The 25,497-nt window shown below is 37.3% G+C and overlaps 1 protein-coding gene across 1 annotated transcript in view; it reads left to right on the top strand.

Moving 5' to 3' along the window:
- EYS (eyes shut homolog) overlaps positions 1-25,497 on the top strand; it is a 958,850-nt gene that overhangs the window by 880,364 nt on the left and 52,989 nt on the right. Inside the window, exon 41 of the mRNA XM_075145270.1 lies at positions 19,977-20,149. Coding sequence (XP_075001371.1) covers positions 19,977-20,149 — 173 coding nt within the window. The remainder of the gene's footprint in view (positions 1-19,976; positions 20,150-25,497) is intronic.

The following is a 25,497-nucleotide window of genomic DNA, read 5'->3' as shown; positions in this document are numbered from 1 at the left end:
TGGCAACTGCTCTTCCTGAGAAATGAGACATATCATAGTCGTCAGAGCAGGACACACTTGTGCCTTCAGGACATTCATAACACTGAATGTATTCCTACTGACACTTGGAGACTAGACAGCAGGAAGTCTACTTTGGATTTTATCAATTTTGTCTGCCTTAGCAGGTCTACTAGCTGATTTCTAGAAAAATTCACATGATAGATGAAAATGTAAATTTACAAAATTCCAGGTGAATGTCATGTTTTCTTATTACCATTTTCAACCTTAACTCAAAATAATATTTCCCTTTATATTCCAGAAATGGCCGATGGCCCTTTACAATTAGGATGTGTTTGTATCCTTATCATCTTTGCACAACAGCTCTTTGAGATAAATTGCCTTGATCTGCCTTGAATGGAAACACATTTAGAAACAGACTTAATATTATTTCACTTCAAAGCATCTTAGAATATAATTAACAGCTTTCTAAAACAGGCATTTTAATGGTTTAAAGCCAGCAGGGTGTGACATAATAAGCAAGAGGTCATTTTAACTGCTTTCACTATACAGAATGTGGCCTTTTCCTAAGTTTCTTTAAGTCATTATTGTTAACTGGATACACATTTTAATGATTGTGGAATCACTTTAAACATTAACTGAAATACAGACATAAAACATGACCTGAAATTAAAAGGGAAATTTGCAACTGCATTATAACAGACACATCTTTTAACCAGGCATAAGCATGTGTCCGGTGCATTGATATTGTTTACCTGTTCTCCCTCATGTTCTAGAATTCGAAATACGAACAAAAAGCTTTATTCCATTTAGGGCAAAGAATTAGGGCATGTGGTTCACTAGATACAGAGGTTTTGCTGTCTTTCCCAAAGCTCGTGGTAAGTAAGCCATCCTTACAATATTCGCTGCTGCAAGTTGATTCTTGACCCTGCTCAAGGTCCGCTATAACATTTTGCTCATATTACCTTATCCTTTACCTGTAAAGGCTGATCCATAGCCACCCAAGACAACTGTGAAGAATTATATGAGAGTTCTCACAATACTGAGTGACTGAGTAATAAATAAATGTGGATGGAAATTCAATATGAAGAAAATTAATACATCCTGAGAAGTAAAACACATTAAAAGAGGGGAAGATCTTAACTTTGCAGATGGACGCTGTGAATTAGCAGCTACCTCTCAGGAAAGGTTTTGGAACTTTGTAGATTCTAATATTCTCTGAAACAGTTTTTGAATAATCTATGAAATACACCAGCTCTATGCTCAGCAGCAATTAAGAAAGCAGAGAGTAAATCCTTAGGAAGGGAGGGGAAAAAAAAAACACCACCCAACAAAAACCCCATCATGATGCACAAATATGAATTGATAGGGCTCCACTACCCCACATTATTTGTGTCATTTTATTCTCTCATCTCAAAAAGGACAGTGATGAAGTTAAAGGAAAAAAGGCGAGAAGGATGATCAAAGAAATGGAATGTCTCCATTCAATAGATTAGTTTGAGATTTTCTAGTGTGGAAAAGAGATGTTCAAAGAGTGTTATGAAAGATGTCTACAACATCAAGAGAGATATGAGAAAAGCAAATAGACAACAATTGTTCATCTTCTAATAGAAGAACTTGTGTGCATCACATGAAAAAAGGAGATAAAAATTCAAACAAAGCAGAGGTAGATACTTAAGTAATACTTCATACATAAGCAGTGGAACAGTGCCACACAGTGTAGATGTTCAAAGTTGACATGGGTTTAGAGAGGGATCAGACAGGTTCATGGAGAAAAAATATCTACTAAGGACTGTGAAACACGTCTGATTCAAGATGTCCTTTGCTGCAGGTCACGAGAAGATGAATGTCACTTAACATTGCATTATAACTATCCTCTTTTGTGAGATGACAGTTTTGTCCATTGTCAGAGATAGGATAATGGTACACATGCACATTGGTCTGACCTGGTGTAATTGTTCTTACATTCCTATCTTCTTATATAATTGCAGCAGGTACAGCATCCCTGTATGTTTCTCCCTGCAAGTCACTGTAATTTGCTGGTTAGCCAGCAATCTTGAGACAATACTGAATTGCTTTTGGATGCCATTGGTCCTAGACACTAGATACATCCAGTGTAGAACAGCAAGTCCAGAACTCTGCCTGACCATCTTTTGCTAATAGTGGAAGCAATTTTCTAACTCTGAATGCTCTGAAATACTCTTACAAATAACATGTGAAACAGCAACACTGCCTCCTTCTCAAAGTTAGTGTCTAGAGGTATCACAAAATGCCCCACAGAATCAAGTCCCTGGTGTGCTTTGGTCCATCCTCTTGGGACTCACCCTCCAGTATTTCTTTGTACAAGAACGCTTACAATTATTCTGAGAAGATCACCGATGTTAAGCAAAGGTAAGAGTTGCTAAACGGCTTGATAATGGTACATGTTTCCCATAGCATGATAGCATGCAGCCCACCTCCCCTGCAGTCCTTTTTGTTCTTGGATTTCAAGGACTACACTAGGCCAGACCAAAAAGTCTCTGCATATTTTGGTGCGCTGCTCTGCCCCCCTTAGTGTCAACTCCAAGGACATATTCATAGCTCTGTGGGCATGTTGCTGGCATTTGTACTGACTCCAGGGGAATGGGTTTTCTGTATTTGCCATCACAGAACCTGGGCAAGGAGTCTGCTGTGGTCTGTGGGCCAGCAGGAACAGAGTCAAAAATGAAGTATGAAAGCCTTTAAGGGTATGCAGGATTTCTGCTCTCTATTTCTTGATTAAATGTGTTGCAGCCTGATTGTCACACAAATCCTCACCTGCTAGAGAACTCACTCTGACAAATGTTTGTTGTTATCAAAACGCGGAAGAATTGCAGGAAGTTAATGTCCCTTGCAAAGTCCAGATTTTCCAGTCTTTGGGCCACATCATTCGCCCTTGAACAGCACAGCAAATGCAAACTCCTCCAGAGTGACTGTATTGCAGTTCCGGCCACAGTAGCTCCCAGGCCCATTTGGAATTTGTCAGTTACTCAGTGGGGTGGGTTGACCCCGGCCAGCAGGCAAGCCCCCCGCAGTCGCTTGCTCACTCACCTCTAGCGGGATGGGGGGCAATTGGAAGGGCAAAAGCAAGAAAACTGGTGGATTGAGGTAAAGACAGTTTAATAAGTGAAAGAAAACAAAGGAAAAAAAAAACAATTATGCAAAAGCAATCATTTACCCCCAGCAGACCAATGCCCAGCTAGTCTCCAAGCAACACCTCCTTTGGAAAGACGACCTCCCGGTTTTCATTGCCGAGCACAATCTCATACGGTTGGGATATCCCTTTGGCCAATTCAGGTCAGCTGTCCTGACTGTGTCCCCTCCTAACTTCCTGCCCACTCCCAGCCTACTCAGAGTGAGAAACAGAGAAAACCTTGATGCTGTGCAAGCACTGATCAGCAATAGCTAAAACATTGACGTTTTAACACTGCTTCGGTCACAAATCCAAAACACAGCACCATACAGGCTGCTATGAAGAAAATTAACCCTTTCCCAGCCAGATGCAGTACAGCTAGCTGGAATAAATGTTGAGAGCCTGATTCTCTGATCTGTTGCAACAGTAGGGAACTATGAAATATCTAGTAGATTACACTTCAGTAATAGGTCAATGTATAAAATCATAAATAATGTCCATATCCACCTGCCTTATGTCTTGTTTAATTTTAGAAGGAGAATGTCCTCCCTGTTTGTCCCTTCAGCAGCAGTTGGCTTCATTGGTGGGAGTGAGAGACTATAAATAAATGAAGTACAAACTTCGACCTAAATCTAATGCATGAAGGACTTAGCTAGTCTCTAGCAAATGCTAGTTCCCAACAAAAACCTCATGCATTTCAAATCCTGCATTAAATTCAACTCAGATGAAAATTAAACTAATGTTTTTTCTAATATCTTTCACAAGGCAGACCATCTCATCAGTGTGAAATGTTTGCAGTATTAGAAGTGTCATGGTGATAATAATAGGATGATAATAGGATAATAATAGTAAAAGTTAGCTTTAAAAATATCACCATTTTTAATTGAAAGCATTTTCTGGGGAAAAAAATTATCTTTTATTTTGCTACTGAATGTGTTGGAGTGTAATAACTAGACTTTTCACTTTTCACCTCTCTTCTCTTTGCCACTCATAATATTTCAAAATTTTTAATTTGGGAAACATTACCAGAGTAGCAAAAGAAAAAAGTAGCATGTGTCTCTGTTACCCTGTATTATTTCAGGTGAGGAGGCATATCCTGGTGCCTGTGTCTTGGCCACAGGACAGGTTTTAGAAGTAAAAAGTTTCCATTTCAAAAATGCATGTCACGTAAGCTGAAAGGGAGTATGGCTTTGTCTGCCTGGAGGAAGAAAGGGTTCTGAGTTTCTCCCATGAGTTAATAAGTCACGTCAAAAATGAGTCAAATAGATCACCAGTTCTTTTTCATATCTCAGAAAAGAAAGAGTGTATGATATTGCCTCATCAGCCACAACTCTTTTGCTGGGAGATCACTAGTTTTCATTCATAGGTCAGAGGACAGCTGTGAATCCTGCGAGCCACTGTGAACATTGAATTAATTTCTTCTGGGACAGGAATTTTTTTTCTTGTCATCAGATTGGCTGCGATAAAGTGTGCTTTGGGGTTTTCTCACAGGGTCTCTGGCGTGCATTTGGAAAAACTCTGCTGTTGCAATATGACAAGTGGTAGGAACGTGCTGCAGGTTGTGCTCTTCAGAGGGTTGCGTTCCCTGGCAGGCACGAGTGCACAGTGACTACAGAGCAATGTATTCGTTGAAATGATGATGAATGGGGGATGAGGCTTTTTAATAGCTTGGGTAGTAAGAGGACAATGCCTTTTCTCCAGGATACTTAACCTTCACAAAATAGGACATAATACTATTTCAGGCATTGTCTGCAACTGTTTATGAGAGGGGGCACATTACCGGCCATCCCCTGGCAAGTGGTGACGTATGAGGAAGGAGTGATTAATGTTTGTGATCCTGTATGATTTATGCTGGTGATTCTTAGATGAATTCATAGTTCTAGCGTTCCTTGCATCTTATTGTATCACATCAGCAGCACAGTTTATTTACGCATACAAAAAGATATTTGATAAGTAACAAATAGGGTGCTAAAGGGGCTCCACAAAAGCTATGTTTTTCTTGTCTTCCCTAAAATTTGAGATTTATGTAGTCCTATGTAAAATAGATTAGCTTGCATGTTTGGGCCATAACTGCACCACTTTGGAGATAAAAGGTGACCCTTAGATAAAATGGACAAATATATCAAAATCTTAGTTACAGTTGCATATATTATAGACTTTTTTAAAGCCATTTCAACCACTTTTTATGTGTCTTCTACTTAAAACTTTTACTTGTACAGCTTCAAATATTCTTTGTTTACTAAGTCACTCCATAATATCTATTTTTTTCTATTTTTAGGATTTATTACAGATACTCTCACTGTACATGAGTTGTTAGTCTTTAATAGTAACAGTGTAATTAATACCATATAAGTATTGTACTGAATTAGACTGCCTTTAGCAGTAAAAAATTTAACCTTCCTTAAAACATCAGAAGCTGTATGGTATTGTCTCTGCACAAGTGATGCTGCCATAGCTACCACCTGTGGAGATGAACAATTACAGCAGTGGAAAAGCTTACCATAGAAACCTAGCAATGAATCACTCCATTCTTCCAGTACTGCAATTTCCAGTCTAACATAAATCCAATTGCTGGAACACATGAAACACATAAATGATACCTTGGCATAAACACTGTTTTAGATTATACTAGAAGACACAGAATTATATTACACTCAGAAAATACATTTAAGGGTAGCCATCCGAGTTACAGGAATTTCTGCCAGAAAAGATTTTGTGCACGGCAAAATCTTGGAGGACTCAAGCCAGCCTCTTACGACTGCAGCACAAAGTGCTCTTACTCTGCTTTCTTTACAATCACAATGCAGATTCAATCCCAGTGAAGATATTCCATGTTCAATTGCCTCTGCCAGAGGCCCCCTGACAAATACCACTGTGACAAGAATTTTATTGCTATTTGACAAATTAAAAGATTATGAATATTAACATATTTTAAAACAGTTCAGTTACTCATCTCTTTGACACCTTTGAAAAAAAAACGGTTGTGCAGGTACAAAAGGAAAATGAGATTTTAAAGGAATTTGCTCATCATATAATAGAAGATACTAATTAACTCTAATTGTTGATTTTACATTTTAAGTAGTTCGGTAGAAAAATGGTTAATAAATGTTTATAATCATCAACTATGTTTTATATCAGCCGCAGTTAAAGATCTGTTAAAGCCCTTATCTCACAGATGATACAGTGTCAAACTGACCTAACAATTTATGTCATTGATTATGATATTCCATGTTTACCTAGATCACATATAAAATGTTCTAAGTGAATGTTAACAAAGTCAGGATTTCACAAATCAAATTTAAAAAAATAAAATGAAAGCAAATGGAAAACTATACCTGGTTTTGACGATAACTTATCGCTTACTACTTTTCTACCCCTGAATGCACATCAATTTAGTACAGAGGTTATATACCGCAGAGAATACAGTTCAATCATAGCTGTGCATCAGTAGGACTTCCTGCCTTCTTGCACCCTTTTCTTCAATATCCAACATAAAAAACAATTTGATTACCAACTCTGTATGCAAATCCAAGATTTTTTATTTTGATTGTGGTGGCATTTGATTTGTATCACATCCTGATTTGTCACACAACAGCATATTTTTTAGTATTAACTTTTCCGGATTATATGACCTTGAGTAAAGCAAGAACTCTTTTTTTTTTTTCTTTTTTGCAATGAGGAGAAGCACATGCATCAAAGAATTCAGCTGTTTTACCAGCTTCTGTAGTTGCTAAGTGGTTTCATGGAGATCTTTGTCTGCATTAAAGCATCTGCCACTGTGCTGAAGATTATGATCCTCATCAAGGCAGTCATCTGGTTCAAATACAAGCTGAACATTCACTCCATGGTCTGATTCTTCAACACATTAAAAGTTATTGTGTTGGAAATTCAGTCACAGGTAGGAGTTTCAAGAGAAACATATTCTTTGATGTGAAAGCTATTTAGTTGTGGGGGGACCTCAACTCCAGGGAACTGCCTTCCAGCCCTGAATCTCTTAAAAAGGCTTTACAAAGCACATCAGAAAATGGAATCAGTTAACAAAGAAATTGTTCAATTTTGACTAATAGTTGTGTAATTCATTTGGCTAGCACAGATGACATTTGTATTTTTAATTTTTACACCTGTAAAATAAAAACCTACATAATCTCAGATTCTATCAAGTTCTCATGATTCTAGGGTACTTTATGGTAGAGGACTCCAGGCCCTGTTCTAGGTTACTCTTTAAGTACCCAAGTCTCTCAGAAGATTTCTGGGAGCATTTTTCACCTCCTCTTCAGAAGTGAGGAACTTTGCAGCCAGCAATGCAAGAGTGAAAGAGTCTGTTGCTCTGGGCCAGGAATAATCAGTAGGCAAACCTGCCCAAACCTTTGATGAGGCATATAACAGAAATTGAGAGAACTGAGGTTCTAGTCGGTACTCCGGGGTTACTTTTTCTTTTTGTCAATAAATTTCTAATATTAAAGCATAAGCAGGCCAGAAGTAGAGAATGGGATTCCAACATTTGCCTTTGTCCATCTGAGCACCCCAAAATTAAATTTATGATTCTAATTATGGCTTTTTGTGTTACAGTGTGTGAAAAGCTGTGACTTTTCAAGAGCACCACAGATTTCAGTAGAACTGTCCTGATTTGGCCAACTGAGCCTAGAAGCCTGGGAAAATTCCAAGCACTTACTGACATTACCAAATCACTGTGTACCCAGAAGCAGGATGTTTAACTTTCTTCCCCAATCTATTAACTGAACTGTTGGAATAGTCAATCGTGCTTACTAGCTCTAATGCGCTTTTCACTTATAGGAGTATTGATATCAAAGGAAGAAATTTCTGCATTAATATTGCAGCTGATATGGATTTGGTAACTATGTTTGTTATAAGTTGACTGAAGGAAGTAAACAGGAAGGGTTAAAACGTATTCTTTCCTCCAGCTGCATTAGTCCTCTGTCTTATTTTTTCCATGCTTTTTTTCTTTTTTAAGGCACTCTTACTGCCATTATGTGGTAACTTCAAAACAAATGTGTGACCACAAGGCACAACAGTTCATTCTGTGCTTGTTTCTATGGATACACAGAGGGCATGCCTATAAAGCAGAATAAAGAGATAATGGTTGTAGAAAAGGCACAACTAAGGTAGTTTTCATGAAGACAGAATGAGTAGTAATATCAATACATGTTAGTAAATAGAATAAAAGCCCTGCTTTCTTTGAAGGATTAGCAGTCAGGATGAAACATGCTGCCATGTTTTCACTGCATGTGGTAACAGTGTTAATTAGATTAAAGCTAAGTCGAATATGTCTAATTCTACTTCCATGATCTCCTCATTCTGCTGTGTAGACATAGCCTCCAAACTTTATGGCAAAAATACTGATAGACCTTTCAAAACACCATTCTTGTTACTGCATCAGTGGGGTAGAATTCTTTCTGTCAGAAGAGTACAGCGTATGTTAGAGACTGAAGCACCAGCAGCGAACAGCCATATCTGTAAAATATTCAGACATTAAAATAAGACAGTGTAATATAAGAGTGTTATTAGCAATTGTTCCAGTACTTTTATTTTACATGGATAGACATCACACTAATGCACACTGGAAAATAAAAAATGTTCAGAAGACGTGAGGAAGCTCATTTACATTCAAAGGTTAATATTGTCACAGACAACATCTTGCTAAACCTTAGTTACAGACACCCTATATCCAGAAAACAATGTAAAATCATATGTCTGCTTTTTCCACAAAACTAGTCTAAACACCGCTATGATTAAATGTAAATGATTACATATGTATTTTCAGTCTGGATTTGCGTTACTTTAGTCATTCATTTGTGAATTCAAGTGTCTTATTTAAAAGAACGGCTTATTTTCATACCCCTGAAATCTGTGAGATGAGATAGCCTGTAGATCCAGACTGACAGAATAACTTCCTGTTATTCTTCTGCATAAATGTAAAGAAATGGATTGGCATCATGATATCAAAGAAAAGGAACTGACTCGTTTCTCTGAAGGAAGACTGGAAGTAAATAACAGTACTGCTAATGATGCTGTGATGCAATGTTTTTTCTCTAACATAAATTCTCCTGTAATTTACTTTTTCAAGATAGTAATTTACCTTCTGCTGCAAATAAGTCAGACTGCTTGACTTATCTGACCTCTTGAATGCAAACTAAAGCGAGACTAATCTCATAGCATTTTAAGTTAAGTCTGTTTGAGAAAACGGTACACAAATGGCCTTTTGTACCAATTATAAAGTCAGCTGCAAAACAGACTTTTTCGGTTGCATTTTGCATTAGTTTAGCCTGGTGTGTCACCCAGCTATGCTAATTCTCAACAATGGAACAACTCTAACGTTCTTGCACGTTTGAAAAATGCCAACACTCAGTTTTATAGCATTTGATTTCACAGTTTTTATGGCACCTTATATCCTTCATAAGTCATAGCCATCATCCAGGAATGTGTGAAAATCAGAGCTGAGGCAGCAATCAAAGTAAAAGGTCAATCTACAAGACAGAACAACTCAACATATTGATAAAGACTATATTGTAAAAAAATTGAAAGCACACAGTGACTGCTAACTTTTTACTTCAGCCAATGTTGTCAGTAGTTCTAGTACTCAGCACTTCTCTTGTTCTTTGCATGTTCAAATAGTTGTGTAAGCTTAAGCAATTAGTCTTTGTAAAAGGCTATATACGTTATCTTTAATTTATAGTAGGGGAAAACTGTGTCAGACAGGTCAAGATTTGGTCCTTCAAACACACTTATGTTCCTAACTGCTTTTTATTTTCAGGTTTTTTGTGACCTATCTTTGATGTCATTTAAAGAAATAGCTTAGTCTGAATTAATTGTAGATATTCAGATAGAGCCACCGGCAAAGGGAATTTATGAAGTTTTCCTTAACCTCCTACAGTTCAGTTAATGTATAAACAGAAATCCTGCACTGCAGGGATTTCTTACTCCTTCTGAGAGCTGGTGGCAGCCCAGAGAAAGGATGCACAAGAAGACAGTGCTGTGGCTTTCTTCTCCTCTCTTATTCCTGATAGTAGAGGAAGATATCTGGACTATAATGGGGAAGTAAGCGAATCTCAAAGAGATGGGAAGAGACAGACAGAGGATAGACACCCAGAAGATGTAAGAGACATTTTGGTTTGGAAGTCAAAAAAATGGTATTTTGTTGCTGTGGGAAGTCTTTATACTACATTCAAAATGAGAGTGCAATGCCTGATGGAGGCCAATTTTACTATTCTTCTTCTAAGAACCACAAATAGCTAGGGTGCTTAGATTTTCTCCAGTGATGAAACTCCACTGTTGGGCTGAGATAAGAATTAGCTCTAGACTTTATCTCCCAGTATATGTGAGGTGATTCCTGAAAATCAGTGTTCTTCAAACATGATCCACTAATTCAGTTACATCATGTGACTGATGATGTTCTAGTCTGAGGGCTGTACAAAGCTCTTTGGGAACTTCCCAGAGTCTTATTTCAATTCTCCAGGAGTTATCTATATTAGAGTTAAAGCTCTTGCCAGTCAAAGAAACCACAGATTGAAAAGGCACAGAGGTGTGAATTACCTTCTGAGGCAGAGAAATCACCTTGGTCTTCGGTGAGGAAACTTACATTATTTGGTTTGTACCAACCAGAGAATTTTGGCTAATCTACCACGTTTTGCAACCACTAAATTTGTAGAAAATATGGTAAGTGCATTGTCTTATTCATGTATCACCTCAAGCTTCATAATAGGTTTAGATTCAGGTGTTAATAGAAATGAACTCAGCCCACAACTTCCCTAGGATTTGATGTTTGAGAGGCTACAGCCTCCTATGCTGTATATATAGCCATAACCCCATTTGACCAGGAGCTTGAAAAAATATTTCCTATAGGCAAATGACTTTTAGTTATATCTAAAGTTATACTCTTTCAAAGAATGTGTAACAGTCCAGGCAGTGTCCTGCACTGCCATCTTTACTGATTAGGTCAGTGGTGCATTTTTAGTATATTAATTACACCATGACATGGTACAAGAAAAGTTCATTTTTTAATATATATTAGTTTATGTTATTATTTAATCATATTTGCTGTAATGCATAGGCAGAAGGAACAAGGGGCTACATTTCACTAGCCACTGTGCAAACACAGAGAATATCTGTCCACAAATGCTTACTGCTTCAAGGCATGATTTGTAGGGACGAATATTCATAGAATCACAGAATCATAGAATCATACAGGTTGGAAAAGACCTCTAAGATCATCAAGTCCAACCGTCAACCCAACACTTCCATGCCCACTACACCATGTCCTTAAGCACCACATCTACACGTCTTTTAAATACTTCCAGGGATGGGGACTCAACCACAGCCATGGGCAGCCTGTTCCAAGGCCTGACCACTCTTTCAGTAAGGAAATTTCTCCTAATGTCCAGTCTAAACCTCCCCTGGTGCAACTTGAGGCCATTTCCTCTCGTTCTATCGCTGGTTACTTGGGAGAAGAGACCAACACCCACCTCGCTACAACCTCCTTTCAGGTAGTTGTAGAGCGCAATGAGGTCTCCCCTCAGCGTCCTCTTCTCCAGGCTAAACAATCCCAGTTCCCTCAGCCGATCCTCATAAGACTTGTGCTCCAGGCCTTTCACCAGCTTCGTTGCCCTTCTCTGGACACGCTCCAGCACCTCCATGTCCTTCTTGTAGTGAGAGGCCCAAAACTGAACACAGGATTCGAGGTGCGGCCTCACCAGTGCCAAGTACAGGGGCACGGTCACCTCCCTACTCCTGCTGGCCACACTATTTCTGATACAGGCCAGGATGCCATTGGCCTTCTTGGCCACCTGGGCACACTGCCAGCTCATGTTCAGCCAGCTGTCAATCAGCACCCCCAGGTCCTTTTCCTCCGGGCAGCTTTCCAGCCACTCTTCCCCAAACCTGTAGTGTTGCCTGGGGTTGTTGTGGTCAAAGTGCAGGACCCAGCACTTGGCCTTGTTGAACCTCATACAGTTGGCCTCAGCCCATCGATCCAGCCTGTCCAGGTCCCCCTGCAGAGCCTTCCTACCCTCGAGCAGATCAACACTTCCGCCCAGCTTGGTGTCGTCTGCAAACTTACTGAGGGAGCACTCGATCCCCTCATCCAGATCATTGATAAAGTTATTGAACAGGACTGGGCCCAAAACTGAGCCCTGGGAAACACCGCTCGTGACCGGCCGCCAACTGGATTTAACTCCCTTCACCACAACTCTCTGGGCTCGGCCATCCAGCCAGTTTTTTACCCAGCAAAGAGTGGACCTGTCTAAGCCATGAGCTGTGTCCGTTTAAAGAATCAGAAAAAAAACCAGCAAGCTCCCAAGGATAGACAACAAATACAATTAAAAAAAAACTACGTGCATGCTTTGAAAACGCAAAGTGGAGAGATATGCCTTTCTCATTAATGTTAAAATATTGTTGTAAAAGTATGGCTCATAGTCATCCCCTTCCATGGAAAAGCATCATCAGAGCAATACCTGCTCTGTCCCAGTTAAAGTTTCTTGTGGCTCTGTTAGCTCTCCAGAGAAAAAGCAGAGTTCATGCCTGTGCACCCAGTTTTGTGTTTTCATTAAGAAAAGAACAAGCGAAGTACAAATTTTCTTTTGGCAATCACTGAGAAAAATAGGGTGCAGATATAATGTGGAAAGATGGACCTTCTAAGAAAGGTTCAATTCAGATTCTCCTCCATGAAGTTCATTCATTCAGAAATTATCTCTGTGGCATTTGTAGGATTGTTAGAAAAGGGAGTATCCAAAGTGAATGGTAAAGATGATGTCAGTTCAAAGCAGCTATGGTTTACCTTGTCTCATTACGATGTTGTCAGGTTTTCATACAGCATTTTGTAATTGTTGTTTTTATTCATAGCTTAGGGTGCATTTCATTTTGCATGTTTTATAAACATTAATGCTTATATGTAAGTATTACACTGTGTTACGTGCATATGGTAAAATGATCTCATTTTGTTGAGCTAGAAACAGAAAGTTCAGAGACTGAGCTGAAACTAGAAGGACCTGAAATGGTACCTAGGATTGAAAAGAAGGCTGTGCATTTGAATTAACAGGAGGTTTTGGGAAGTGATTGTGTGAACAGGGCAAATCACTGTGGGAAGGTGATGATGCCCTGCAAGTTCAAAGCCTAATTTACCTTTTTATGTGAGTTCCTAAGAGATTTCTCGCTTCCAGCCTTGTACATAGACCAGGCTTACAAGAAAGTACCAATGATCAAATCCTTATGATTAAGAATGGTTTTTAAAACAGAAAGGGTAATGGGTACTAAATAGATACAAAGGAAATGCTAAGCCACTGATTATTAGAGTTGCAAATCGGTAGAACTAGTGACAATGCAATGAAGAAGTGGTTATGAAAAATTCTTTCTGTAAGTTGAATTCAGAATGGAATAGGAAGAGTTTGCATCTATGAAAGTTTGAAATAATAAATACAAAAATAAAAAAATCTGTTTTAGAAACAGAAAATAATTATTAGGAAGAAACTGAGAAAGAGAGGAAAATATAACGAACACCTAGATTTACACTAACTTTGTTTCTCTTTCCACAGCAGACAGTTCTGGTTTTAGATTATAGTCATTACAGTTCAAAATAATTATGTTGTGAATTTAAAGTAAATGCTGTTATTTTACCAACTATTCAATATTTTGTTCTTCAATTTTGTTGTTATCTATCTCCTCATGATCAGTGTAGCAAACTGCAGTTGCTCTGTGAGGAGACTTCAAATTCTTGGAAATGACTAAGTTACATAGTTCTGCAACGTATACATGAATCTAACATTGAAGCAATTAATGTTTTTGTGCTAAAAGATTGTTTTAAAATTCTAACAGAAATGAGTAATAGTATACAATGCATGTTTAATGAAAACAGTGCAACAAGTAATGTGCTGCACACCGATGTTCAGTGTTACTGCTTTGGATATGGTGCTCACAAGTCCTGCTGCAAATAGTAGATATATTGAAGAAAAGGCTGTTTAGGGTTCTAGGGACTGCTGGGAGCAATTAGAAACTTTCTGTCATAAGGAATTATGAGAGATTTTCAAAGGACAAACAGAAGTTAGGCAGCATGTGATTTCAGTGAGAGGTGGAGATTTGGCTTCTACCTTACGCTGTTGAAAACATTTATGTGCTTCCCTGGCCATGTTTCATATAGGGCTAATTTTTTATCCTGAAAATCATAGCCTTTCAACTTTTTTTTTTTAAATTTTTTCATTTCATTCTTATAAATACATTTTAGCAAATGATAACATCTATTCACTATTTTTCTTATACAACACAAAGAAAGAAGAAATGTAGATTTAACTGAAAAGACTGAGGAGATTGGGGAAAAGAGTAGTGTCAGAGCTAATTACAGCCCTTACGATGGACCCAGCCTGACAGACCATTATTTCTCTTCCTAGATGTGGCCAGGGAATGCATTGCTGCCCACATAAATTGTTCTCACCAGCCACTGCTTGTTGTACTTTTTCCCCAGGGAACCTTAATCGTCCACCATTAAGTGTTAAGTGTCCAGAAATGCTTGATACCACAATTGTGTATCCTCTTGTGTGACAGGAATGGTCATAATTGTCACATTACAGGACAGGACTTTCTATGCATCGTAATTTTTAATGGATGTGTATCCTCCATGTGATGGGGAATCACCTGTATATTCACCATCTGAGTAGAAAATCGGGGTTAAAGAGGGTTTATAAAAGACTCCAGAAGAGGCTTCATGATCCTAAAAAGTTAGATAGTACTGTGTTAGGTATTTGAATGAGTACATTTTAAAATAAATTTTAGCAATCTTAAATTCCTGAAAATAATGACATCTTTGAAGGTCTGAAATAGATATTCTGCCAATAAGCAAGAGCTCTTCCTCCTTCATCATTTCCATAAACAAAATTCTGTCCTTCCCAAGACATAACAAACTCAAACATAACTCCAGTAAACTTTCTAAGGTTTAGATATTGTTTCAGGAGTGGATTATTGTTCAAGGAAACTCATATATATACGGTTAATGATTTAGCAGATGCTTATTGTTGTCTCACTGTCATGGATTAAGTATCTATTTAATTAAATTTCTTAGTTGGGTCCTATAAGTTAGTTTTCTGTTTGAGCTGAACCATTTTGTACACAATGGCCTCTTTCTTGTATGTTGGAAGCAGGCAAGCGAGATGCTGGAACCTTTTTGTCACTACTGTTCTCCTTTTTGAAGTGGAATTGGAACCTTCCCACTCCAATACTTTTAACCTGGATCAAAGAATTTGAAAGTATATTTAAATGTGAGCTCCTATTTAGTCCGTGCTAGAACCAGTATAACTCTGAGTATAAGCCTGCCTCAAAGAAAATTTAAAGTAAAAGCTTTTTTCCATGAGTGCACCCAACCAATCTGGAAATATTTTCCCTAGGAGTTTTCAAAACCAATTTAGTTCACAAGTGTTTTAGGCTTAGTTTAAAGAGAGCCTGTCAGTGGTTTTTTATATAAAGAGAAGCAGTTTAAAAAGTGCTTTCAGTGAAAGGAAAGGAAATTTAAAGTGAATCACCAGAGCCTACAGAATAATAATTCCTGATAGGGGAAAAAAGGATTCAAAACAGTAAAGCCAACAAAAGCACTCAGATCTAGAGAAGATATTGTAATTGAGGAAACCGGGGTGAAAGTACTAAAGCAGCAGGAAAGCTGAATTGATTTTTGGGAGCTGTAAAATACAAGGAAAGATTGGCAGATATATTATATACCAGAAAAACGCCTGCTGTGCACAAGGAAGAAATGCCTTCTTTATACATTGTTCTTTGATATTTTTAAGATTATTGATGAGATAAGGTTATCCTTCTGGCTGCAACGGGTTTCTGTGGATTTGGCTATTACACAAAGATTTCAAAGGAAGATCCTAATCACCTTTACATTATCCTGGTATTTTGTAGAAAGAGATTTAACGGATCTTTGCATGAAGTGTAATTCAACTTGAAGTTTAAACTGATAAAGTATGATGCTCCTTTCAGCTTCCAGTAATTTTAAAAAAAAATGACACTAGGAATAAATAATAGTAACAACTTTAAAATTGAATTACATCTACTATTTATTACCTGGAGAAGCTTGGGAAGCTGTTCCCTCCAACTTCCATAGCTTTGTCCCAGATAATATAGTGAGAGCACTAAAAGAACTTGTGTCGTTAAATATTGAACCCACAAATACACGTAGTTTTTGACATTCTCAGCTTAGCACTGTCACAATTAAAGGGTGTTGAGTGCACTTTCTTTCAGGGAAGCCCTCTCACATACAACTACACAAATGGCAGGTACAGTGCTTTCAGTGGGCATCACAGAGCATAGAGTTCCCACTTTAGAGATGGAAAAAGCACAGGCATATAGAAAATTATACTCTGCTTTGGAAAACCACAGCACCTTCACTAGAGTACAAATGATGTCTATGACACATTGTATAGAGGGATTATAATCTTTTCTTTTAAAAACAGAATTAGTTTAAAAGTCAAAAACTGTGCTTAAATACAGCTGTGACTGTATTATTAATGTGTTACAATCCAGTCTTGTCTGCATTGTGCAATCTTTAAAAAAAATAAGTTATCAAAACCTCTGTTGGCATCCCAAAGGTGTCAATCTTATACAAAACTTTGATTTCATTAAATCAAGTCACTGATGTAGTACTGATCCAAGGAGAATTTGTATTATTGAATTACCAATATCATGTCATACCATGCAAATGCTTCTTGATGATTTTCTTTCCAATCTAATGTCTAGATCAAAGATCAAAGGAATATTTTAACATGGGAAATGGTAATGAAAATTGTGTCCCTTACCATTTCAGAGGAGGATTATAAGAATGTCAGAGAACAGTTCATCTTCCCTACACTTTTTTCTTCATATATCATAAGGCTGGTGACGTGAGGTGATAGTGCTCCAGGAGTATTGTCTCTTCCACTCCTTTTCTACACTATTTCTGTATCTTCTCCCATTTTCTCTCGCTGTTTGTGACATTATTCCTCCATATGATTCTGGATGGTTAGGTTTTTTTCTCTATCTACTTGTGGAGTTTTTCAGTATTCCAGTTTAAAATCTGGAACCTTTTTTGACATATAATATACACCATGGCTGCCTGATTTTCTTTTGATGGCTTGTTAATCTGCATCCATATAAGCAGATAATGTAGTTCAATAGGAATAGATTTGCAGGGCAAATCAATTAGTGCTGAGGACCCAACATCCCCATTATTCATGTTTCAGGGACCTTTAACTCACACTAGACCTGGTCTGGCCCCATGGACTGAATGCCCATTAGCAGCTGGAGTACCTGAGGTGTGAGACAATGTTCTGGTGCAGGTTCATCTGAAAGAAATTGAGTTCATGTACTCTTGAGACCCCTCCACAATGTGAACCAAGGCATTTCAACTGAGGACAACAAGGAGGTTTTCTTCAAAGCCATGCTCTGGATCTGAACTCAAACACTAATATAAACATATAACACGTTTCAGCAAAACACTCCAAATTTGTTTCTAATTTTGCAGCCTCAAAATTCTGATGTTTTCCTTGTTTCTTTCACACATTATTCACTTTCTTCATCTCGTGTATGTAATTATCCAATGACTTTTTCTTGGACCCATTCACAGGGGCATAGGCATAGGCATAGGCAAAAGATATTATATTCTGATTTGCTGTCCCCTTTCATTTGCTTCTTGAATTTATAAAAGATAGCAGGATATCATGAAATTTTGAAATCCACTTGGGGGGAGAGTAGTCCCTCGTAATTCAAGCATTTATGTGTTTCTTGCAGCTGAGATTAATTCAACAGAATATGGGAGACCTTGTCCTCTTCTTAACCAAATACAGTGACAGACTGCTTTGAGAGAGAATAAGTCGTCATTTGGGACTTTGTATTTCAGTATACTAATTCTTGTGAAGTGGCTGTGATATTTTTTCTGTGTGGTTAGCTGTTATATTTTCAAGCTTTGTATTATTTTGTAGAACTTTTTAAAAACTCTTTTCTTTGCCTCATTGGGAATCACTTTGTTATTAGGATGTTATGGTATCAATAGTGAAATGTTAGAACATTGCTCATTTTGATAACAATAAACTCCTCACAATTTTTTATGAAACCTGTTATTTTTAATCTTCTCCACAATAGCGAAAGTAAGACTATAAAAAGAAATGGCCAATGTTGACATCTACAGCTCAATAGAAGAATATATGAAAATTGTTTTTTTAAAGGTGAAGACTAAAGTCTCTGTATTTTGGCAGTCAGCAGTAATGCTCTGTCTTCTCTTCTATAAACAAACAGAAACACATCTGATAACTAGTTTTAGAGATCATCACCATCAATTGTAGCTTTTCAGGAAGTATTCAGTTTATTGTTGCTTTTTTAATTAGCTGAACTGTGTAATGCTGATATTGAAACCATTGAAAGCAAGCTTCTCGATGCTGCACAAACGAAAGCAATCCAGTATCTCATTTACATTCCTCTCCTGGTGTCTGCAGCAGATCTATAAATAGAATAAGCTACACACAGAAATTTATTATTGCAGCTGATAGCAATTTTCTTTTGCAAAGGTGTCTGGAGGCATTATTCATAAGATTCATTCTGGTAGACTCTCCAGCTGAGATCCTCGCTCCCCAGAACTGTGGGCGGTCAGTTTAGAAACACACTAATCAACTGCTATGCACAAAGACTGTCACAAGACTTACTTATTTCCCTCTTCTAAAAAATACAGGAGTTCTCTCAGCTCCAGATTATTTTCTCTAACCTGATTGCATGAATATTATAAGCAGTGAACCGATTTTTAGAAATCACGTATTTGATATTTTATCACTGAACATCCTAATGATTATGCTATTAACTGGAAAAACATAATGACTGTGGTTTGATACAGCTCACATCATGTCTTCTGCATTCATACCCACGGGCACATGTGACCTTATCAAGTGTATGACAGACATGTTTCTGTTCAATACCGAGGATGTGTAGTAATCACATGAACTGACCTATCTAGCTGTCATTTAATTTCAGTCATAAAACAAGGGGAAAATCAAATAAGACCTTTAATGAAATTATATTTATAATAAATGATAGATTGGAATGTTTTACACTCCTGCTTTTCCTATCTGATTTTGGTTTTCCTGCTATATCTGCTATTGTGCTATCTTTGTATACTAAAAAAAGATAATTTATACAAACAGAATATGCAAACATATGTTTGTTTTTATCACCCCTCAAGACTGATTACAATTTATTTTTTCCCTTGCCTGTTCTAATATTCTTTTTATGACTGAGAACATAAGATATATGAAAGCAGAAATATTACCTGTTTATTCTGGTTCAGTTTCAATATAATCACTACTGTAAGTATTCATGTTTTAGTTTTTCTTTACATCCTACTGTGTTGTCACAAGCTGTATGTAATACCTGAATGTACAAATGATGCTTCCATTTGCAAAATAAACTAGTAACTTTACTTTTTTTGTTTTCATTTTCTTTCCTTTTTTAAGATATAAAAGAAGAGCTGTTTTTCTGTAGCAGTTATTTTGACTATGTTATGAAAACAGCAGCACAAATAAGCAGTGAGACATTAGAAAAGTCACATATCTTACCATGAAAGGAAAGATAAATTAAAATATAAAATTAAACCCAAAAGAACCTGTCAACTCAAGTCACCCATAAAGCATTCTGGCATCTCTAATGCCAGGTACACAAGCAAAAAAAAAGTTAAGAGAGTAAAAACAAAGAAATATATTACAACCATAAGTCAAATGTCACTGATTTTCTGTGAGTGTAAAACCCATCCTGTTTTTTAAAGTACATTTTGGTACTTATACATGTTTTCTTGGTTTTAATTTAAATTTGTCAGTGATGCAGAAAATTGGTTTTGTGAATGCCCTAAACTCTACTCTGGAAAACTCTGCCAGTTCGCAACTTGTGATGAAAATCCATGTGGAAACGGTGCTACGTGTTTTCCAAAGTCCAGGAGAGACGCTGTTTGCCTTTGTCCATACGGAAGATCTGGCATCCTCTGCAGTGATGGTAAGAACCATATTCTTTATGCATTGGTCATAGTTTCTATCATTCATAGAAACTATGGCAAGAAAAAAGTCAAATGTTTTGAAGGCAAAACACTGAAAGTGACCACCTCCCCACCTACAAACACAGCCCAAAATCCAGTCACAAGCAAAGAATGTCTTAGCTGAGCACCCTCCCCACGTGTTGTTTCATAAAAGTGTCAGCCAGAGAGAGGGAGACAGAGGGATCAAAGAAGCTAAGAGTAGACAAGCTAGGAAATACCAGGTAATGACTGATGTTTTAGTAATTTACCTGGAAAAAAGCTGAGAGAGAGATTTGACTGAGAGCTCCTTTGGAGAAATTAATTTCTCCTGTAGTTTGAGTTTTCCTCCACTTAGGGAAGCATTACTTTGTACATTTGGTAAATAAAAGGAGTGTATAAACAATACTTTCTGGACTGTAAAAACACCACCAGGTGCTAAAACTTGACTCATTTCTCAGGTCAAAAAGAGGAACAAATTAAAATTTACGAAGTGCTTTGCTATGAAACAGGAGACAGGATGAAGGGAAATTAATAAAGCTGAGTAAATAGGTCATTTTGACTAATATTATCAAATGAAGGGCTTTCATTCCTCAAGCATTGATTATAACGATTGTTCTAGGTCAGAAATTCCTGTGTGTGAACATCCAAGGTATTCTTTTCCCTTAACACTCAATGTAGCAAGAAGTAATGATTGAAAAATCTGCATATAGAAGATAACCACTGGTTCTGAGCTGATTCAGCAGTGCATATGAAGTGCCTTTTAAAATAAATATTAAGCAATGTTCAGGTTGGATCAAAGTCTACCTTGTTTTTTTCTTCATATCATATACATCTTTACCTCTTATTTAAAATTTTAATTTCCAAAATTTTTAGTAGATGAACATTTATGTTTTATCTATGTTTTCATCCAACCCTGATAATTGATAGCCAATAGCAAATATGTAGGCAAGTGTATGAAACATGTATGATACTTTCTTGGTAATCTTTCTTAACTTGCAGTAGACATTGGGGCTTCATGTGCTGGGGTTGGTATCTGGGTTAGCCCTTGATAGATTTCTTTTCTTCCATGCACTTCTCTAATTGGTCTTTGAGTCCATGTAAACTTGGTATAAAACATCCTGTAGCAAAGAGCTCCGAGTTTAAGTATATAGCTTGCACAGAAGTACTTCTATTTGTTTGCTTAACTGCGCCAATTGCTAATGACATTAATGTTTCACGCTTTTGTGTTAGAATGGATGTTTCAGAGTTGTTCCCTGTTTTATGAATGTTTTCCTGTTCACCTTCATGCCTCTCTTGATTTTATATATATCCTTATTATAATCCTCCCAGAATTATTTCTGAATAGTCCAAGTTGATTCATTCATTTTTGGGACACCAGCCATGCTGTATCTTTAGTCATTCAGGCTTTTTTTCTTTGTTCCTTCTCAGTTCCACTGCATCCTCTTTAAAATGAGGATCCAGAGCTGACTGCAGTATTCAAGGTGTGATAATACCACTGCTTTATACAATGGTGTTTGACATTTTTCTGGTTTACTCTCTGTCCTTTTCTTAATCATTTCTTCCATTCTATTTCCTTTTATGAGTACACTGCTTATTAAAACTCTTAACACCTCTTTCTTTGAATGCTGATGGTGAGTTCAGAGCCCACAATTCTGTATCTAAGGCTGGATACTGTTTCTGTAATCTACCTCAATTTACATCTGTCAACACTGAGTATCATCTAACATTTTTTCTCCTGTAGTCATTCAATATGAGGCTCTTCCGCAACTCTTTGTAGTTGGCTGTCTCTAAATTGAGAGTCTGAGTAAAAATTGAGAGCACCTAAATTGAGAGAAAGTACACAAATTCATTAGTTTCATTAGACTACAGAGCTGAAGGCTTTGAAAGCACAGAAAGAATGAAATTTTTTTGAGTGGAAAGGGAAAACTCTGTCTGGATCACCACTGTAAGCAAGCAAAACAGGGAAGAACACCCAGCTTCGTAGGACAGAGTATAAATCTAGGGCCAATAAGCCCACAACATAAAAAATCATTGAAATATGAAAAATTATTTTATTTAACTGTGTCTTAGGAGTTTAGAAGGAATAGAAATAAACTGAGCACAGACAGAAGTCTTGTTAAGCTGGACTTTGCATTTGGACTTAAAATGAGCTGCAAAAGGCCTTTTTATCACATACGTTAAAATTGAACAAAGAGGGGAGAAACAGAGCCACAATGCAGTGAAGGCTGGGTGCAGCCTTAGGGGTAGTCCTAGCAGCATCAAAGCCATACATCTGATGACATATTTGGAGATAATGATAGATTTCCTAATTACAATGGTAGAACAATGTAAATTATATTAGAAACAGAAGACAAATTTAATTGTTTAATATAACAAAATGAGTGGCCAGATAATAAATATACTAGGAAGGAATGGTCCATAAAATTTAAAGTCTAGGCACACATTTTTTTAAGAAATCATCTCCCATTTAAGATATACAATAGTATTATCTCTATTATTAAGATTATTAACGAAGTTCATGTTACTTTGTGTCTGAAACACTGAAGAAAAGCTTGTTTCTCCTACATGCTTATTAAATAATAGTTGGTCTTCACGCAACAAGAAACCTGCAAAATGTTACAGTGATAATTTGATAAAATGAATATAGCAAATGTACCAAATAGAATTGCAGATTTTATGCCAGCATTGCTGCTCCTACCAATAGAGATTATTTACAAAAGACAAAATAAGGATAAATAAAGATGTGGACAGAGCCACAAATGAGCCCACTGCTACAGGTCTTGCCCATATCAGAGCTCCAATTGTTGAGAGTTGAAAGTCACACTAAGAACAACATCAATCTCTACAAATATGTAAGAAAAAGTGGTAATAAAACTATCATCACTACTAAATGGAAAAAAAAACCCAAAACCAAAATGCTTGGCATGACAAGTTAAAAATACATCATTTTGTAGGGAATGCACAATATGCTAAAAGTGAGAAAACTATAGGGCTACCATAAATATGACAAATGAGGCAAAAATTTAAGAACAGATAGTAACTTCTATTAGACAAACCTATATAAATACAAAAAACCAGACAAGCTCCTGGGACTAACAAGAACTTTTCTTCCATTTCTGAAGCAAATGGAGCATACTGCAGACTAAGCAGATTGGGAACAATTGCTCTGAGTTTATCTTAGTTACGTTATGCTTGTTTCAGACCCCAAGAAAAGCTTTCATCACTAGATGACCATGTTATTATGACTGCAAGTTGACCATTATAAATTGAAATCTCTCTCAAGAAGCTACATAGCTAAGGCATAATGGGCCAACAGGGACGGGGGATGATAATATAAGTTAGAAGAGAGGACAGGCTGCACTGATCAGGCGAAGGACACAACCAGACAAGCCAGACTATTTACATGTGACTGGCCCTTTTTGTCCCTGTATCCCTCTATTTTTCCACACTTGTTCCTCCCCAAATCACCTAATTCCCTCCTTCTCTCCACCTTTGCTTCCTCCCTTAAAAATCCATAAATCCTGTGCTATTCCAAAACGCTCTTCACCTGCAACCCATAATGTCCCATACCCCATGGCAGTTACACCCCTCTGTCCAAAAGGTGCTCCAGAGTTGACTCGACGTGGTGGGTGTCACACCCGGATACTAGGGCTGAGGGCCTCCTGGGACATCCCTGGAAGGGGCCCGGACAGGGTGTCCCTTTTTCTGAATCCTTAACTTGGGTTCCCGCCTGCCTTTGGGCGCTGTGCTCCTCTGGGATTGTGGAGATGGACGTGTGGTGGGCTGATGGCTCCGGGGATAGGGCTGGGAGTAGCTGGGGCAGGGTATTAATTGAGTTCCACCACCTGCCATTGTCTCTCTGTGCTGCTTTGTGGGTGTGCGGGCGAGCATTTATCACATAACCAAACACTGTTGATTTGAGGAGTTAAATGTCCCCATTTCAACTCAGGGGGGTGAAGTTGCCTGAAACAAGAATTTAGTCACTTACTAAAATAGAAAACAGGAAATATATAGCAGTGCACATCATCAATATGCAACAATTTGGAACAGAGACTGTCTAAATGGGCAGCTTGACTCAATTTCCCAAGTGACTTTGGGTTTTTAAGCTGTACATAAGGGGATTTATATCATTTAAATTGAGTCCAGTTATTAAGCTCTGACTTTTCAGTAGTTTTGTGTGAAAGCAGCCAACATTCAAGCCCTAGTCTGATAAATTTCCTTTCACATTTAATTCAGTAAAAAGTTGCTTGCATTGTGTTTCTTGCAGGTTGTAAATCTCCTCCAATATTTAGGATCACACTGGTGAATGAAAGTCTTTACAGATAGCACCATTTCAGACCAAACGAATACATGTTCTCCAACTGTGCTATGAACATTTTTTTTCTGTAAAATGCTTTTTAAAATACTTCTATATATTTGATTTTTCTACTTTTGTAGAAAAGTTTGTCAGGAAGACATATCAACAACTTGTTATGGAAGCAAGTGAGGATGAGGTTAGCACTAGAACTGCCTGTCATCCAGGGAGATTTGTCATTTCATAGGATCTAAGACTTAAATGAAAATCTGTGGTACTTGCTCGATCCAAAGAGAAAGCTTGAGCTTAGACAGTTAAAGAATGTCCATATCACCATATTTCAACTCTTTTGAGATGAAGGAGCATTCTAATTATAATGATTTGAATATAAATGTGACCAAGTCACTGTTGTTAACATGAAATAAAAGTCAAATAGTTTTAATGAGTCTGAACTATTAAAAATACTATTGTAACTCACCAAAATAAGCAGAGTTTAGGACACTGTTCTTGTACCTCAAAAAAAAAAAAAAAAAAAAAAGAGTTGTTCAATTGCTACCATCTCTGTAATCAGCCTTTATTTCTTTTTTCTATTTTTTTTTAACACTTTCATCTAATTACAGACTGGGGACATTCCCTGGTTGGTACAGGAAACTGATATGGTCTGTAAAATATAAGACCAGTGTGTTTGAAATATCTGAGTGTAAGGAATTTTGATATATAAGATGCCAAAATTTTAAAGAGGAAATATCAGGATATCATTGTACTGTGGAGTGATGGCCTCCTAAATGTGAGTGAAGCAGAAATGGTTCATTCACTAGGAATGGAGATGAACACCTGGACTTCTAAACTCTTGATGTTGTTGTTAATTACATGTTACACAAGAAACTGGGCCCTTCTGGGAAGCTGTTGGTCATAATATGAAGCATTTTGTTAAGCCAGGAATCAAGACAAGCGCTTTCTAAGTACAAAGGTAATTTAAAAGGAGAAGGATTTCAAAGGAATGTGCATTTCTAAGATGAGCAATTGTGTCAATTG

This window comes from Calonectris borealis, chromosome 3 (genome assembly GCF_964195595.1).
Source record: "Calonectris borealis chromosome 3, bCalBor7.hap1.2, whole genome shotgun sequence".
Lineage (NCBI taxonomy): Eukaryota > Metazoa > Chordata > Aves > Procellariiformes > Procellariidae > Calonectris > Calonectris borealis.
Note: the sequence above shows the minus strand (reverse complement) of the source record. Positions and strands in the feature narration are given on the sequence as shown.